Source organism: Tiliqua scincoides, chromosome 9 (assembly GCF_035046505.1).
Source record: "Tiliqua scincoides isolate rTilSci1 chromosome 9, rTilSci1.hap2, whole genome shotgun sequence".
Lineage (NCBI taxonomy): Eukaryota > Metazoa > Chordata > Lepidosauria > Squamata > Scincidae > Tiliqua > Tiliqua scincoides.
In genome coordinates, this window is record NC_089829.1 from 21,258,328 (window position 1) to 21,276,876 (window position 18,549).

The 18,549-nt window shown below is 42.2% G+C and overlaps 1 protein-coding gene across 1 annotated transcript in view; it reads right to left on the bottom strand.

Annotated features, from left to right (window-relative positions):
- RSPRY1 (ring finger and SPRY domain containing 1) overlaps positions 1-18,549 on the bottom strand; it is a 41,923-nt gene that overhangs the window by 3,712 nt on the left and 19,662 nt on the right. Inside the window, exons 4-12 of the mRNA XM_066637023.1 lie at positions 17,859-17,971; positions 15,292-15,418; positions 14,353-14,411; positions 12,249-12,315; positions 10,342-10,473; positions 7,655-7,770; positions 4,861-5,004; positions 2,054-2,165; positions 184-286 (exon numbers count right to left, since the gene is read on the bottom strand). Coding sequence (XP_066493120.1) covers positions 184-286; positions 2,054-2,165; positions 4,861-5,004; positions 7,655-7,770; positions 10,342-10,473; positions 12,249-12,315; positions 14,353-14,411; positions 15,292-15,418; positions 17,859-17,971 — 973 coding nt within the window. The remainder of the gene's footprint in view (positions 1-183; positions 287-2,053; positions 2,166-4,860; positions 5,005-7,654; positions 7,771-10,341; positions 10,474-12,248; positions 12,316-14,352; positions 14,412-15,291; positions 15,419-17,858; positions 17,972-18,549) is intronic.

Consider the following 18,549-nt stretch of genomic DNA (forward strand, 5'->3'; position numbering starts at 1 on the left):
GTGCACATTTCATCTCTTAGGCAGCCAACACCTTCATGCCGCTCTCACATGTGCAGATTCTGGTGAATATGGCAGGGGGGATAACAGATGCTTTGCAAGCTAACACACAATATCCAAATGAGGCCATTTGCAAAAACTGAGAAGCCACAATATTAAAAGCCCTCAAGAGAACCATGTACTTACACAGCAGAAGAGAAGACTTGCTTCTCAGCAGGAAGTTGGTTTCCATTTAAATAAAAAATCATTTTCTTGTCTTGTAGGTCTAGTAAAAATCCTATTGTGTCACCTTCAGTCAAGAACAAGAGGGAAAGCAAGGCAGTTACAGGTCTGAATAAACACATGCCCTACATTAGCACTTCGTTATAATAACTGTCTCAAGACCTGGTCTGACTATTTACAACAGATAAAATCCAACTAAGAAGGGTTTCAGGGGAAATTTACTACTAACTTACTGCAACGGCAAAATTTTCCTCAGGCTTGGAGTGCGGGGTGTGATATTATATGCAATGGATTGCTGCATATGAAATACAGTCCATGTGTTGGAGTGATCCCATTTCAGTCACTTCTCTCTCCCTTCCTGTTTCCTTCCAATCCAGTTTATGACAACCTTGCAACAAATATTCATAGGCCTGATGCAGCTACGGCAATTACTCTCTGCAAACTATGGCTTGTAAATTGAGAAGTCATCTCAGGCACACTTACTACTCCTCAGCATGAATTCTGCCTCCCTTCCCTTGTTGCCTCCAATAATAGTTTAGCATTACACTAACTATGGTGTACAATAACCAGGTTCCATCTTACACAACACTAACCATGGCTAAATAACCAGGTTCCATCTTAAAGTGGATTTGCTTCAAGTTGTGGTTAATATGATAACACTGGTTAATACTAACCATGGTTAAAACCAAGGAGGAGGGGAGCATTTGCACAGGAGAGGGATGAAGCATATGTTGCTGAGTTGGGTCCTAGTTTGCTAGGGGATCGGTGTTAACATCTGCGCTGAGCCATCTTCAGCACTAGCTATAGAGTTGATCACAGTTATGCCTGGGAAGAGCAAGAAACCCTACACACCTATTTAAGCCAAACCCTTTGTGTGACATTGGTACATGCTATAAATTCCGCATGCCATTGATTATAACAATTGACAAAGGCAGATTGAAATGATAGCCTCCCCCCCCCCCGACGAGAATGGATGTACATTAAGACCAAGAATAGAATGGTGTCAACATGTGCTGTGGAATGCAGCTGAGCTTTTGAGACCTGCATTACATGTGCCAAGAGATTCAGATTACATATTGATCCTCACAATGGCTGTGCAATGCATTACTGATGTTGTGATGCCAGCAGCAAGAACCTGGGGTTGGGAAGAAGAAAGAGATCATTCTCTGTACTTCTACGTTTACACCTAAAGTGTTGAATCTAGAATACAAGAAGCATGTGGACATGCTCATAGGCCATCATCAGAGAGGGATTCCACAACATCTGTGCTCCACTGTTCAAATGTTCTTTCAATCAGGAAGATTTTCCTTGTATCTACACCTGTCACCCTGTGGCTTCTTGTTCATTCTTCAATGGCATGGAAGAAATGACCGACAGACTGAGCCCATCTGTCTAGCAGAATCTAATGATAGTTTTCCCTGAACTGTACCCACTTCTGGTGATATGCTCTAAGTTTTATCCTTCCCCATAGAAATATATCCCATGTATAAACACATCCACACACGTACGTGTATGGGAAAGGGAAGGGGGAGAAAATAAAGACAGGTTCGCCTTTTCCCTGGCACACTGTTTTTCTATGTTCTACGAAGTGTACTTAAGGGGGAAACGTTCAAACTATTCCCCCTTCCACAGCCTGAGGTTACATTTCAAGAAAAGCTTTACCACTTGGTTTCTGCTGAATGTATAAACTGGGCTGCATCTAAAAGAGGTTGGAGACAGTAAAGATTCTAGGAAGCTGCTAGCAAATAGCAGCCGATTCCCTCTTGGAGAAATCCTAGAACAATTTTGCAGCAAAAAGGAAGAAGATAACAAATGTGGGAGGGGGGAAGAGTACCTTCCTTCCAGCATGGGTGGGAATGTGGTTTGCTTCTGGCATTATACCATATCAGCTGCCGGCAGCCGTCGTATGCACAGGAGTACTCATCATCCCCAATACCATAACCTTCCTTCAAGGAAAAACAGAACACAACATTTAATCTTCTTGGACATGACAAAACTGATGAATTTTTTTTAAAGCAAATAAAAATTGTTAAAATCCATATTGCAACTGATCATACACACCATTTACCTTGCCTCTCTATTTCCCTCAGATTGTGCACTAATAGTCAACATGCTCTTTTGAACAATCGGAATGAAAGAGCAGACAGGAAACCAGGTCAGAAATAACATTCTGTTCAAGGGAAGATCTAAATACAGGTTAACGTTTGATTGGGACGATGCCGGTGACACATCAATTACAACTTCAAGAAGTTGTGACTAAGAACATCTATATACCCTTTTCAACCAAAAAAGTTCACAAAGTGGCTAACATCAAAATAACAAAATGGTTAAAATCAAATAACCAAATGGCAAGAGGTATTTGAGAATGTGATGGTTTTTTTGAAAATTTTTGAATTAAAACACATTCAAAAATGCATATTCACGACTGCATACATAATTCCAGTGTTCCTATAGATATAAGCATTTGAAAAATGTGGTGCTTTGTGTTTGTATTTAGTCATCAGCAAAAACACACACCTCTACAAATGGCTTTCTGTCCCCAAAAGGCTTGCAATCTAAAAAGATGTAGAAGAGACATCAGAAACAGCCACTACAAAAGACACAGTGCTGGGGTGAAGAGGGACAGTGACTTTCCCCCTGCTAAACATAATAGGAGCACCACTTGAAAAAATGCCTCTTTGCCCAGTTACTGGCTATGCTTATGTCCCCATGGTTTCTCTCATTCAGAGCCACCTCACAGTGGTAGCAGTAGTTAACAACCTGGGGGTCAAAAACCCCCAGGACAACTAGAAACACTGTATTCCCCCTTAAGGGTAGTAGCAATCCAGTGGTGGTGGCGGCGGCGGCATTTCTGGGTACGCACCAGTGATGACTAAAGAAAGGGATTTTTTTGACTTACCCATGTTCAGCAGTGGTTGGGGATGCTACAAAAAGCAGAATTTCCTTACCTATAAATTCCTGATTTGGGAAGAAGAAGGGGGCATTCTAGACTCCTTGGGTATACCCCTCCCACTCCTGGAGGTGGGCCTGACAGTTGGATCTTCAGGCTTCTCCCTGTTGGAGGGCATCCCATCCCCCAGTCCAGCCCTGCCTCTCACGGACTTGGCCGTTTTCCTAAGAGTTCTCACTGAACTCTGAATTGGGATCTTCGTTTTTAATTTTCTCTTTAGTTTTTTCAGCGGTGGCTGGGAATGTCGCAAAACCCGGGTTCTCGCCACCACCAACCACAAGTAAATTGAAAAAAGCCCTTTTTACCTTAGTCAGTGGCAACACCATCATCATCACTGGATCTGCACCCTCCATGATGGCCTCACACAGAATTAGACAGCCCCATACAGAATTATCTCCAGGAAAAGGTTGGGATTCATTGGACTAGACTTGAACTTTCCATGGCTATTCTGTGTTGCTTCCTGCTCTTCGCCATTCCCACTCCAGTCTCTCTTACCATTTACTATCTCAAACCTTTGGATTTCCTTGATAGGATTCTATTTGGTTCTCTGAATATGAAACCAAATTCCAATACGGTAGCATGAGGTATTCCTTACTAACACACACAAATAAAGTTGCTTTCCTGCCTTATCCTAGCAAGCTAGGAATCCTTTTAATACCTTCCCCCATTTACTTTTCTTGCTATCTTTAGCCTGTTCACATACACCCCCATGGGCACATGCACTGTAACTTCTGTTTTCACTACCTCTGAATTTGGTACATGCAAGTTATCACAGTCAGAGCTCTTTGCAACCCTGGAACATTTTAAATTATGAGAAAATGACATTTTATTACCGAAATAAGAATAAAACAGCTCTTATCACAATGAAGCTATTGTCGGAACTAGAAGGGCAGGCCCAATACTGGTCTTCCTTTCCATTCATAATTGCTCTTTAGAAGTTAAGGTGGAGGTGGAGGCAAAGCACAGGCATAGCATGTTCAGATCTCTTAATCAAGATATCAGAAATAGCCCATTGGCTCATGTCCACCCTTTGTTCTCCATAAAAATTCTCTTCTAGCATTAACTGTGGTGCAGGATTACATCTGAATAAAGGTCACTACTAACTATTATCAACGTTTGCAAAGCAACATCAAATCCTGATCAAAAGCCAGCCTTGATACCCTGTAACACCCAACCACAGTTAATGCTGAAAGAAAAGGTGGGGGAGGAGAAGGGGGAAGTGTGCAAGCCCATGGGATACCCTGTTCTCTGAACAGTAGTTAAGAGATTTACAAGGTGAATCTATCTTCCAGCCCAACATCCCAAGACCGATTTATTTCAGAAAAGGTATATAATGCCTTTCCATTCAAACGCAACTCACAAGAATTTAGCCACAAACATATTGAATCAAATTAACATAAAAAAGCAATAAATGCAGTACTGGCTGCAGCAATAAAAACTGAAATTATACTAATAAGGAAGGTGGAAAGAATTAAAATCAAACTAAAGTCCTGCTTGAAAAGCCAAATCTTTTACCATCTCTGGAAGGCAGGATGTCAAACAAAATTTCCATAACAAGAAGTTCCCTATCTTAGGGAACACAACAGAGAAGGCCATTCTCAACTGTTAGCTCTCCAAAAGCAGAAGTTCCTCTCTGGATGATCTTAGGGAGCAGGGAGAGGCTGTCCTTAAATAACTTAAATGGCACTTACGTGATTGAGAAATTTGCTGTCTTTGGTAGCCCATCCTATCTGCATCACTCCAGAAGTAATGACAGTGACTTCATAGTACCAAATTCCGGAATCCACACAGAAGGTACACCGAACACTTTCAAAAGATGAAGCATCACACCGGGCCTGACAAAGGGGAAACAAAAGATCATCACGTGCCCTTCCAAGAAAGGCAACCGGATTGATGAGAAGGAGTTTGAATCCACATGTGAAATTCTAAGCGTTATGTTGTTTGTTCACTTTGAGGCAATCATAGGAAGCAACCTGGAACTTCACTGTTGTGGGTCTTGCATGATACTGAACTAACCTGAATCTGAAAGCAATTAAATTTCATTCACGTTAAGCATATTGAACAGGTACTGATTAATGGACTAACACGAACAATTTGTGTGTATGTGTGTGTATGCGCGCGCGCGCGTGTGTTTTACACAGTGTGTAGTGGTAAATTTTAAAGTTCTGGTACTTGACACAACACCCCATACCCTCACAGTCACACCCCATTAAGGTAACAAAAAACCAATCAAGCTTCTTCATTAGAGTTCTCTTTTCTAGTCCCTAATTTCTACTTTGAAACCAATTATACCTCACTTGAAGATTCATCTCATTTCCTTCCAAACTCTTTGAGTAGGTTGCAATAGTTTTAAAAGAAAGTTATAAAAATGAGATTTTAAACTATCCCAACGTATTTTAGAGTGCTAGCCTACCCAGAAGATAAGCCCCTGTTAGTTCAACAGGAGTTCCTTCCACATAAATTTGCTTAGGAATGTAGCCTTAATATAATATGAGCTACGAACGGTCTGTCCCTTGGGACAGATGATGGACTAGTCATGAATATATGTTCTAAGTCAGTGTCAATTTTGGGGTCAGGACCCCACTGGGGTTGCGAAGTCTCTGTTGTGAGTTGCAGCAACTTACAGGAATGAAAAAGGCAAAAATCACTGAACTAGAGCATCACCAAGTAAAGAGGGAGGCACCCTTCAGGTACCAGGAGATTGGGTACCAGTCCTGCTCAGTTTCTTAGCAAGTGTGCAAAAATAGCTTTCACTAGTGCCATACTTCATGGTAACTTTTTCTGCTCTCTAACAATATTTGGTTACAGTGAACAGTGCTGGGAGGGCATGATGGGGGGGGGCAGAGAGTGGGTGGCAATGGGAAGGGGGCGAGTTCTGGGAGGGGATGTGGGATTGATAGTGGGGTCCCCAGTCGCTCGCTCGCTCACTCACTCACTCTATTTTTATTTCTATAAAAATATAAATGGGGTTGTGGCCACTGCTCTAAGTAAATTTCTCAATTTGCAGCCCGATGCGTCGTCTTGTGAAAAATCCCTTTAAAAGGTAGCAGATGAGCACTCCTGCCAGTGAGGTTGCAGTTCCTGTTGTAGGAGCAGTCCAACAACTCTTTTCCCCCTCAACTACACCCTTGTCACCCAGAAAGTTGTAGGAGGGAAAGGAAGAGCCAGAGGTTCAGAGTAGGTGAGAACAAAGAGTTTGGGCATGATTTGGCAGTCTACTTATACTATTTGTTTCAGGTCTGAGTGGATCAGACCTGACCACAGTGGTCCATACCCTAATGACTTCTAGACTGTAACACACACTACATGAGGCTACCCTTAAAGATGGTTCAGAAGCTGCAATTAGTGCAGAATGTGGCAGCCAGGATGGTTACTGGAGGTAGGTGGTTTGATTCTGCCAGACTGCTGCTTCGGCGACTGCACTGGCTGCCCATTCGCTTCCAGGCCCAATTCAAGGTACTGGTATTCACTTTTAAAGCCCTTCATGGTTTGGGGTCAGGTTATCTGAGGGACTACCTTCTCCCATATAGTCTGGGAGCCATCTGAGGGGGCTTTTCTGCGAGTACCGCCTTTCTCCCAAATTAGGGGGATGGCAGCACTGGGGTGAGCCTTCTCAGTAGTGGCGTCACAATTATGGAACTTCCTACTGGGGAATTAAGATTACTCCCATCTCACAGCACTTTGCCAAGGGCTCAAAACCTTTTTATTTCATCTGGCACTTGGGTGATGGGTTGTCTGCCTCCTGTGCCTCTATAGCAGATCCTTGAACGTAAATAGTTTTGCCTTCCTTCAATTGGTTTTATTTTTTTTCCTGATTTTCTTGTTTTATAAATTGTATATTGTATCTATAAATTGTAAGCCACCTTGGGTATCTGCTCTGTCAGAGGAAAGGCAGGAGAAAAATCTTTTAAATAAACTGTCAGAAGAAATTGGCAGCCCCAACCCCCACAGAGCTAGGTCTTGAATCCAAAGAGTTTCTTGGCACATGGCAGCAGCCTAGCATCACTATGATTTAACGCCTCCTACAGTAGCAGAGAAGTGAACAAAAACATTGCAGGTTTGTCTGTTCAATTACTGTGAATGGGTCTGCACTATGGTTTTGCCCAACAGGAACAGGAATTCGACTAATGAACCACAGGGTGTTTCTGTAACCATGCATGTGCCAGATACAGAGGTGAATGGGTGCAGGTGATTTCTAATCAGAAACTGGAGAGCAACACTGATGGCATGGCATATGTTGCTCTCCAGAAATCTGATGCAGAGTTACTGAACTTGCTACCTTGCCCAATTTCTAATTGTGCTCAAGCTTGCTCATTTTGTAAATAAAAACAATTAGAGAATGCCATAAGCCTCTAGTGCTCCCTCATCAAAAGGAAACTAAAAACTAGCCCCCTTAGTACCAACCCCTGAATCTTCCCACTTCTTGGAGAAGCGGAAAGCATGAAACCATATCTTAAAATTAAAACATACAAACATAAACCCTACCTCCAATCCATGTGGTGAGATCTTAAGGTATTCGCTTACATCATTACTATTCAGCATGGCCTTAATATTGGTCAAGTCAACTTTCTCATATGTAAACTGTCTGCCTTCTTTCAAGACTGAAAAAAAGAGCCATTTAAAACAAATTAATAGAAGTGTCAATAATGGAGAATATAGACATGGTAATAAGTTTCCTTGCTCACTCAAGTGCTACTCCTTTCATAAACCACTAACTAGGTTATACTAAATACTTTCATGGCATCTCTCCCTAAAATGAAAGCTACATCTTGAGTTTGGAGAATGACAGGTGAGTGACACTGGGGTATTTCACCAAGGGGCTTTGGCTTCTGCCTCACACATTAAAGAAGTAGGCAGCTAGCGTCTCCTCCAAATATGGTTACACTTATGTGTCCTTGACTGTAATTATATGGTATTTTTTGTGGCATCTGTCAAAGATGAGAAATGGACCAGTGCAACTCTCAGAACACTGAGATGTGGCAATAGGTGCATTCAGGACGACTCTGAGCCTGCGGAACTGTGCTAAAAGATGTACTTCTTTGTTAGATTGTACACTTGGTTACCCTCTCGTGATAAGCAGAACTGTTTTTACTCATTTTCAAAAGGTATTCCCTGCTCAGTACAACAACCCCACCAGCAGCTTAGAACATATAGAACACCCCATCACACAATAAAAATATGACCACCACCACAAGCAAACAACCTAACACAATTTAAAAACAAACAAAAACTTGCAGCAGCAGCAGCGTATTCCCAAAGAGATCTGGAGGGGAAAAAACTGGAGAACCCCAACAAAACAGAAGGGTCTTCATAAACCTCTGAAAACAGTAATCAGACCAGACCTGCTGAATTTCTCCCTCCTTATACCCATATGTTCCCATTATTATGGAACTCGCCCCTTGTGGTGACCAGGGGCAAGAGCACCCCAAAGGCTCTGCCCCTTGTAACAGCCAACTTGCTAGACAATGCCATTACAGAGTGGGGTCCCACCTATCAACGGCAGAACCAGGGAGATTTATGCAGAAGGAGGTTGAGAGGTGTGGCAGCCAGGCCATTGAGAGCTTTAGGGCCCTGGATATGTACTGAAAGCTAGTGTAGTTTTTTCAGCACAGGAATTACATATTCCCTAGACGTCCTACTAAGAAATGGACATCTGATGCAACTAAGAAATGATAAATGACTAGAAGCATGCCCCCTGGCCACTTTGGTACACTGTAATCCATTGTTGGACTTCTAGGAGCAATCAGAGGCTAGCTTATAGAAAATAGCAATACAAAGAGTACTGAATGAGGCAGAAGAAGAAAAATATAAGCTGAAGTACGACTGTCATGATCAGTGGTAAATTTGGAAGTGCAAGAGTTTGTCATGACACTATCCCCCATAGTTACACCCCCACTAAGGCTATACAACAGCCATGAAAAAAATCAACTTTCAATGTTTTCATCAGTGTGTTCTCTTATCACTTATTCCTACTTTGAAGATTATCCTCCTTCAAAGATTCAGCTCATTTCATCCCATTCAAGTATTTTGCAATCAGGGAATTTAGTCACTGGCAGCTAAGGAAAAGATCCCTCCTGAGGGTCCTAAGCTGGCAATAGTTTTAAATGAATAAAAATTGAAATTTTAAAAAAATTCCAGATAAATAAAAGAGTGCTAGCCCTTGCATACTTACTGAGAAATGTCCTATTACACTCATCAGGACTTACTTCCAGTTAAGTCAGCCTAGGATTGCAGCCCTAATATAACAAACTACATACTAACTCTCAAGGAGCCCTTAAGAAAAATGACAATATTAATATTTGCCCCTAGACAGACTTCTCAGTTGGATTCCTGCCAATCCTAACACCCTTTGAAAAAGGTTACAAAGGCAGCACCTGAGTGTTCCTGTCGAGGTCATCACCCCTACTGCTACAGGAGATGAACCAAAGCTCTTCTCCCGCAGCTCCCTCTCAACTGTACCCCTGGCTATGATGTTCAAGAGCTGCCACAGTCATGTTGTTGCTTGTATGTCACTCTTGGTAACATCTGCAAGTCCCACCTACATGGCTGGAGTTCAGGGACACTCATGAAGAGGGCCAGTCTCCAGGCAATTATGATTTATCCAGGAAATGACTAAAGAGTCAATTAAAAAGATGCCTGTGCAAAAAGCATAGATGGTTCCACTGCTCCTTTCTTTTCCCCTTGCTAGAAGCAAGAGAACGTCTTCAATAAAGCAAAGCAGGTGGTTGCTTGGGGCCTTACGTTTTCTGAAACATGCCCCAGCAAGTTGTACATCTCAATTACCTCCCTCTGTGAAATTGCCTCTGGCAGCCTCAAAGCTCACAAGGAAAAAACACCTGAAAGATGCAGAGTCAACCCTGGTTCAGTTTTTGAGGGGTCTTTGAGCACTCAAAGGGTTTTAGAATCTTCCTCAAGGCATACCACCTCCCCACCTTTGAGTTTTAGCAATTCCAGGCTCACAGATCAGCAGCACTACTTGTCACAGGTCAGCAGCACTACTTGCCCAGATCCAAGGGCACAGAGCACACACATGCACTGTAACTTTCAGAACTGAAATATGTCTTTATATACATTACATCAACCAATGATTGCTGAAATGGTAAAAAAAAAACATGATATTTTTAAGCCCAGACTTCTTCACTACCAAAAATACCCCAACATATTTTACTTACATAGATTGTCTAAACTCCACTGGGCACAGAATCCAACTTGGCGTTTTAAGTAGTCTGGATTATCTGTCCATTTCTCTAACAAGACAAGCTGGTCACTGATGCACGTGTCTGAAACTGTCATTTTATTTTCACCTAGGTTTGCAACATGAAGAGTTGTTATTAAGAAAATGGGTGCAACATCATCAACATAAAAATGCTTTAAAAGAACACAATGTCCAATTCTGGACACTATTTTAAGATGGTCATAGAAAAGCTGGAACAGGTTCAAAGACTGAGAAAGATTTGGAAACCGAGTCCTATGAATAGCAGTTAAGAGCCATCTTGAAATACCTGAAGGGCTATTACATAGAAGAAGGGGGAGACAAAATCCTATACACAATTATCTAGGGGTCCTAGATCTCATTGATCTCTGCTGATTGATCCTAGTTCTGTTGATCTCATTGAGATCTACTTCTGAATAAACATGCATAAGATTGTGCTTTTATTGTCCATGGCTCTTGAGGGTTGGACTGGAACCAATAAGGAGTAAATTTGGGATAGCCATGAGGAAAGAATTCCTAACTGCAAGAGCTACCTCGCCCTGGAAGTCTAACTCATGCAATGCAGGCATGCCCCTATATTCATGGAAGTTCTGCTCCGGAACCCACCACAGATAAGTGAAACGGAGAATATGGGAAACTGCCTCTGCCCCATCCTCTGGAGGTGAGGGGAGCAGAGCTCCCCTCACTTCCAGAGGTTCCTCTGAGCCCAGCAGAGGCCACAGATGTCTGTCTGCAGCCTCTGCCAGGCTCAGACTGAGCCCAACAGTGGAAAGAAATGCAAATTCCAGTTTCTCCGTGAAACCAGAAGTGATGCTTTTAATGTCTTATAAGACATTGGGAGGCCTGGGGAAGCCCTCTGGGCATATAAGGGAGCAAAGATCCCCTCGCCTCTGGAGGGGGCGCATGCAGGGGGGCCCCCGGACCCAAACCATGGGTAAGTGAATCTGTGGATACAGGTTCCAAGGTTATGGGGGCCCCCTTGTGCAACACTCTCCCTTGGAGACTTTCAAGCAGAAGCTAGATGGCCACCTGTCAGGGATGCTACAACATCCTGCACTGAACAAGAGTCAAAATGACCTCCAAGATTTTTTCCAATGCTAACTTGATATGAGTCTATAGACCTGATTTTCCAGAGCTCAATATCAGAAAGCACAAAGATCCATTTTTCTTCTTTCTTTCTCAGAGAAGAAGCCTACAACATTCAAGTATTTTGCAATCAGGGAGTTTAGTCACTGGCAGCTAAGGAAAAGATCCCCCCTAAGTAATGAGGGTCCTTGTGGGATCCCTCCCTATGTCCATATTTTCTCAAAAGGCCCCTGCGGCAATAACAGCCAATGGACTTGTTTCTGGAAAGTGAGGACAACTGCTTCCTGCCTGACAGACCTAGGATTCTTTGACTACATTGTTTTGATCTATCAGCATCAACTATGCTGCTCTCTCAGTAACAAGGAGGCACCTTATTTCAGAATGCTGAAGCTGTCAGTAGCATGAATCACAAGGATGTAAATTCAGGAACACAACTAATAGTCCTGTTGCTTTCCTGCTACTGTACATCCCATTAGTCTGCCCTGAAATCTCTTTGTGGAGAAGAGGACGCATTTACTGAGGAGCTTCTCTACTGTGGATCAGCAATTTCCAAACCAACACCAAGAATCCTCCTTCAAATCTTGGCTGACACTTGGTAGCAGGAGAGGAGACTAGTGGCCAGGCCTTGAAGGCCCACAGTGAGACCCCTTTACTGAAGGCCTCTTGCTCAAGATCACATGTGTGCTTGAAGTCAAAGAAAGGGAAAAAAGTTACCCACTTGGACTACTAAGGGACATCTTGGTTCACCCTATAAGGCAGATTGTAAGCCAATAAACTTACTTGTTTGTGCAAACTTTTCCAGGGCTATTAGTGCAAAAAGCATTACTGTTGGGTGAGACTGGAAATCCTACAATGACAAAAGGAAAAAAAGAAAAAGGGGCAACTATTGACTTCAGCACCATCTTCAAACACACCACATTTTTGTTGATTTGCTCAACACAGAAGACATTTGCAAAACCAAACAGAAGCATTCATTCCTGCCACAATGAGAATGGTCTAGAGCAGGGGTTCCTAACTTTACTAATGAAGTGACATCCTCCCTCTGCTGGTGCTGGTCACAGAACCCAGAAGTAAGTGCCAATGATGTCATCGACACTTATTTCCGGGTTCTAAAGCCTCAGAAGACCCTAAAATTAAACAGGTGAGGGGGAACCAAGTGAAACAAAAGGCAGCCTATGAAGCAGAACCTTTGCTCCATGATCTGCTATATTGTGATCATGCTGCTGAGAAGCCTGGCCAATGTGCATTCTGCGATGCCCATTTTGGGAACCTCTGGTCTAAGGAGAAGGTTGATTTCAGATATGCAGGCACAAACATAAAGTCCGAGATAAGAGGGGATAGCGCCACAAGGGAATTAGAAAGTGCTCTTATTCATGCTAGACCAGTGTTTCTCAAACTGTAGGTCGGGACCCACTAGGTGGGTTGTGAGCCAATTTCAGGTGGGTCCCTATTCATTTCACTACTTTATTTCTAATATATTAGACTTGATGCTCCCATGGCATGTGACTGTGTTTGGGCTGTAACAGGCTACTCTGTATATACTTTTAACAATGATAGTCAATGGGACTTACTCCTGGGTAAGTGTGGGTAGGATTGCAGCCTAGGATTGTTAAAAGTTTTCCTACTTGATAATGTCACTTCCAGTCATGACATCACTTCTGGTGCGTCCTGACAGATTCTCACTCAAAAATATGGGTCCCGGTGCTAAATGTGTGAGAACCACTGTGTTAGACAGAATGACAGATGCCCATCAACCTATTGCTCTCCCTGTCTTTCTGCCCACACAAAGGGTGTAGACTGAAGATAACCATCCATTTGCTCCTGTGCTCATTAGAACTTTGTTCCAGTTGGCTATCAGATATTCTGGAAGGTCCCAGTAAATTCACAAGATAACTTACTGATGATTGGGAAGCAGGGGAGAAACAGTCTGGTGGTAATGTCATTCTCTCATCATATAGGAACATATAAAGTTGCCTAATACCAAGTTGGGCCCATCTGCTCCAGTTCTGTCTATTCTGGCAACAGCTATCCAGGCAGGAATTTTTTCTAGACCTATCCAAATCTTTCCACAGGTGGTGTGTGGAACTGAGGCCAGGGACTCAGTGCATGCAAAGCACATGCGCTACCAGAGTCAGCCCAGCAATGAAACAAAGAAAGGTGCTTGCCTCAGGCAGTGGATGGATGCAGGCGGCACCCCATATGCTGCCTGCATCTAGCTGCCATTTGTTCCTGGAACCTCTCCACCTATTGCTTTAGCAGAAGAGAAAAGGGGGGGAAAGGTCGCCAGAAGAAGCACCAGCTCACGGTTCCCTGCTTCCTTGCTCTAGTTATGCTCTACAACTCTGTTAAAATGCAGAGCAAGGAGGAGGAACAGGTAAGTTGGGAGAGACTGTAGTGGGTTGGCAGGGTAGGCATGGGTGAGGATGGGAAGAGACATCATTGTCACCATCTCTGTCTTTGCCTCCTCTTAAGTGCAGGAAAAAAGGCATGTGGTGGGGATGGGCGAGGCACATGGATGAGATGGGGGAGGAGGCAGGAGAAAAACAGCAGTGATGCTGCCATTCAGTCACCACTACTCCTTCCTCAAAACTGCAGCGAAGAATGGATGGCAGACAGCACACAGGCAGCAGCAACAGTGTGGGTGGAAGTATTTTGGTGGCACTTCAGCTTGGGTTAGGCCTGTACTCTGCACTGAACTATGACCCCTCCTCATTTCTCTGCATTTCCTCAACCCACATCTTGTCACCTAAAAACAACAAGCTCTTTTGGACAGAGAGAAACTGCACCAGATCCAAGAATACTACTCACTCTCACACAACGTGCAGACATACACAGCAATTTAAGAAGCAACAGTTTAAAATACTACTTTATTTTTAACACTCACCAAGCTCTGCAATAAGTATTCCAAGATTCCTGGGCTGAGTAAACCTATACTTGCAGGGCCTGCAAGAACACTAAAAATGAAACATGTGCATCGAAGCTGCTGCATTAACTTTTGAAAAAGTCATTTCTAAAATCCCCACTATACCTTGTTTTTATCATATCATACCTTGTTTTTATACCTTGTTTGCAGAAATCATGCAAGACCAAATGAAAACTTTGCTTTTGTTTTAACGTTAATGGATTGTCAGTGGTTCCCAAATACCAAGAAAGATCTCAGATGCCACAGGAAAATTCACAATGCGGCACAATGACAAGAGCTGCACCTTAATGACAGCCCCAACCTCTAGTAGCCAGAGGTTCACTGGGTACAGCAAGAGATCCACAACCATCATTTCTAGCAACCAGCAAGCCTCAGCTTCCAAGTTTCCGGTTCTGGAGAGGCAGAGTAAGCACATCCTTTTAAGATATGTCCTCCTTTTTTCAGGGGAGGCACAGTGGGTTGTATGTTCATATGAGATACTCCCCCTCATATCCCAGAGCACCGATTCCATTTGCCAACACATGACACAGCCTGGAGCCATTTTCAAAGAGGCATTCTCTGGTCACCACTGACAAACTGGAGGTAAGTGGATACAATGCTACCCAAGTTAAGCACTTTAAAAGACTCACTGATTTAAATGAAAAAACTGAACTTCATACATGCATTATATATGACTACTAAATACCAGCAAAAGATTTTTCCAAGATAATGTGGAGAGAAAAGAGTAGAGACAATAGAGCCTAGAACCACAATCCTATGGAACAATTCTATGCACTGTTCCCTAGGATTAAGCCCCTTTGAATGCAGTAAGGCTTACTGCTAGGTAGCCAGGTATAGGATTAGTAAATTGCCTATCCCCACAATGTTACATAAAGATAAGCGCTCACTTAGACACCTTACCTGCAAGCTTTTCTGCCAAACAGCCCAGTACTGCAGTTGTGTTTCGATGTTTGGCTGGCTGACAGGCATCCTGCCGAGCAACAGCTCCACTCAAACTTAATATTTCTGTTAACTTCTGCAGTGCATCCTAAACAGGAAAGTTTACTTAAACAGATATACACCACCTTTTCACAAAACATTCAAGGTCACTGACAAAGCAGTCAGAAACAAACAAACACACTCAAAAACAAAATTACAAAATAAAAAAGACAGAAAAATCTCAAGATGCAGAGATGGCAAAACAAAACCATCAAACCATCAGCTGGGATTAGAAGCCAACCTGATTAGATCAGTTTTAGAAAGGTGTCAAATAATATAGCAGGGGTGGCTCGGGGGATCTTCCAGGGCACTTCAAAGAGAAGATCCCCTTCCATGTGCCCACCAGCTATACTTCAGTACGCTGGAGCATCTCTCTAGATGACCTCAGAGAATAGGGCAGGCTCAAATCATGTTATTGAACAATACAGTAACACCAAGGGGCAAATTCCCTTCTCCTATGCTCAACACAGACTCATTAAAAGTTTGTCCCCAAAACACTGATCAAAATTTAAGGAATCTTCCACACAAGAAACTGGCAATCATCAAGTGTGAAAAACAAAGCGAGGTTCCTTTTGCGCATCTTTGTTTCTAACAGCTTTCATCTTGAGAGGACTAGAAACACGCACTTAAAAATGTCTGAGAGGACCAGAGACACGCACTTAAAAGTGTCAAATAATTGATACATAGAGTCTGAAGAGCTTATTTCCCCACTACTGTGTTCTAAGGAGATGGCCAGTTTATTTGAAAAAAATCATTTAAAATTAAGCTGCAATCTTGAAATCACTAACACGCAAATGTGTAGCTGAAGTCCATGAGATAATTTTAAAACAAGTAAATTTAAGTATATTGGCCAAAAGAAACCCCAAAAACCTTTCTGCAAGATTTCAGCTATAACACTAAACCATTGCATGGCACTGAATGAATGAGACCGAGGAAGCTGTGGGCACTTTTCTCCTCTCAAATTCAGGAAGAGCTGAATAAAAGCTTGCACTTTCTCTTTAAGCATAAACCACATTTTGACATTACATGCTCAGAGAAAAGTGATTTGTAATTACCTAGAGTTTAGAACAAAGCTAGGATATCAAAACAAGATCAAACTATGGTCTGATAAGTCTGACTTGTTCCAAGTCTACCAAAGTAACAAAGGATCCAAATTCATATGTAAATATGAAACTGTAGTTTTTTGTAAAATGAAAACAAAAGTGTTTTGACCTCTCTTGCATGTAAGAGATGACAGGATGACACAAGCCTGGAGACCCTTTAGGCTTGTTCATGTATTGTTATGGTTATATCAGAACCAGGGCTTTAACTCTTTTTACAATTACAAGAATAGGGAAGGCTCACTGAAGAATGTCCCTCCGCCCACACAGGTTCAACAAGAATGTTATAGCACCACTTTTTTCAGGTGAACAACTGTGATGTTATGACTTACCTATACAAAGCTGGCTAAACAATACATGATCATAAAAGAAAAAAAATAACTATCTACTTCAGCACTCCTGCTATGGACTTCCTTATGTGATGCATAGTGAACATGGAAATAATTTATGGACACAAATTCTATATAGGTCGTGCCTCATTATCCACTGGGATTCCGTTCTGGAACTCATAGTGGATAGCAAAACAGTGGAAACACAGCTTTAAGCTTTCCAGGTTTTTTGTTCCCCCATTGTCACTCAGACTGCATTGATAGACATTATATTGCATTCAGCCACTAGATGGGGTGAATAATGGAATCTAATGAAATGAAATTATATTTAACAGCATAAAGTAGGAAACTGGATTTTGGTGCCTTGTTACAAGGCATTTAAAGGTGGATCCAGTATCAGTGGTGAGTCAAATCAGTACTGTGGTACCACCTGATTTGACAGGGTATTGACAGGGCACAAAATGGATAATATCAACATCTTTACAAAGTGATAAAGCACATGTGAATTTTGAAGGCATCAGTTATGAGCTCCTCTATTTGGGTTAGCAGTTAGCAGCCCTACATAAACAAGGATTTATTTAGTGGTGGTGGGGTTCCTAATGATTTCTCCGAAATGGAAAAAACAAACACAACTTCAAGTTATTAGAAATACAATATTATTTTGATGTTGATGTATTTAGGTTTTTTGTACACCACTTTGGGTTTTAAGAAAAGCAGTATAAAAATTCTTTAAATAAACAAACAACCAACAATTCTCCTTACAGATGGGGCACTGACCATTGATTAATTTGGGGTCAGTTTCACTGACATGCTTTTTGTTGAGTGGATTTTCAGCTGTGCTCTGAACCTTTTGTTCAAAACTTATCAGTTTTGTATCAACTGCACATCTTGAACAAAAGGTTCAAGAGCAAAACTGAAAATTTGAAGTTCTAGGGAAACCAAGATCTCATTATGCGTTTAAGCTCTGTATTGACAGAAAGCATTGCATCAAAACCAGCTCTGTTGTAGCAGGCGCTGGGCTGCAATTAGGCTATCAAATACATGTGCCTGCTTAACTTACTTTTGTTGGCAGTGGACACTCATCCAGCAGCAAAGTTATAACAGCTGGTCCCAGGGGATCTTCTAAAGGAATAACTCTAATTAAGGATTGGACAACTTCCAGCCAGCCTTCATCTGTCAACCATAAAAGCAGAGGCTCAGGCAACTGTCATAGACTGGCACGAATAGATGGAAACAAATAGTCACCACATACTGGTCACAAGTACAGTTTCAATAGCATATGAAAAATTCATTTGTACAATTCATCTCAGTCGCACCTTATAATCAGCTGCTAGTCTAGCCAGCAATGAATAGGATAAAGCTAACAGCTACTGGAGACAGCGCAAATATTCACTGCTCCAGGGAATACCATTAGGGCAAGTTCACACTCGAGCTATAATTACGCAATCACTGCAATATTAAGCAATGATTTAAGAGTTGGCTACCCAAAATGCTTTTAACTAGTGATAGTGGGGCTAGACTCAGAAACCTCTAAGTACAAAGCAGATATTCCACCTTCGGACACAATTTTCAGTGGATACAATTCACACATGAGTTGCAATCTATCAAGCAATATGCAAATCAGCCCTTAAGACTACAGTCACAAGTTGGAACAGCATCAAAGCAGAGGGTCCCAAATCTCTGCAATTCAAATAGAATGCTCAAGAAGGACAGCAGGCTGGAAAGAGTGGTTTGGAAGCAGCAACATACAT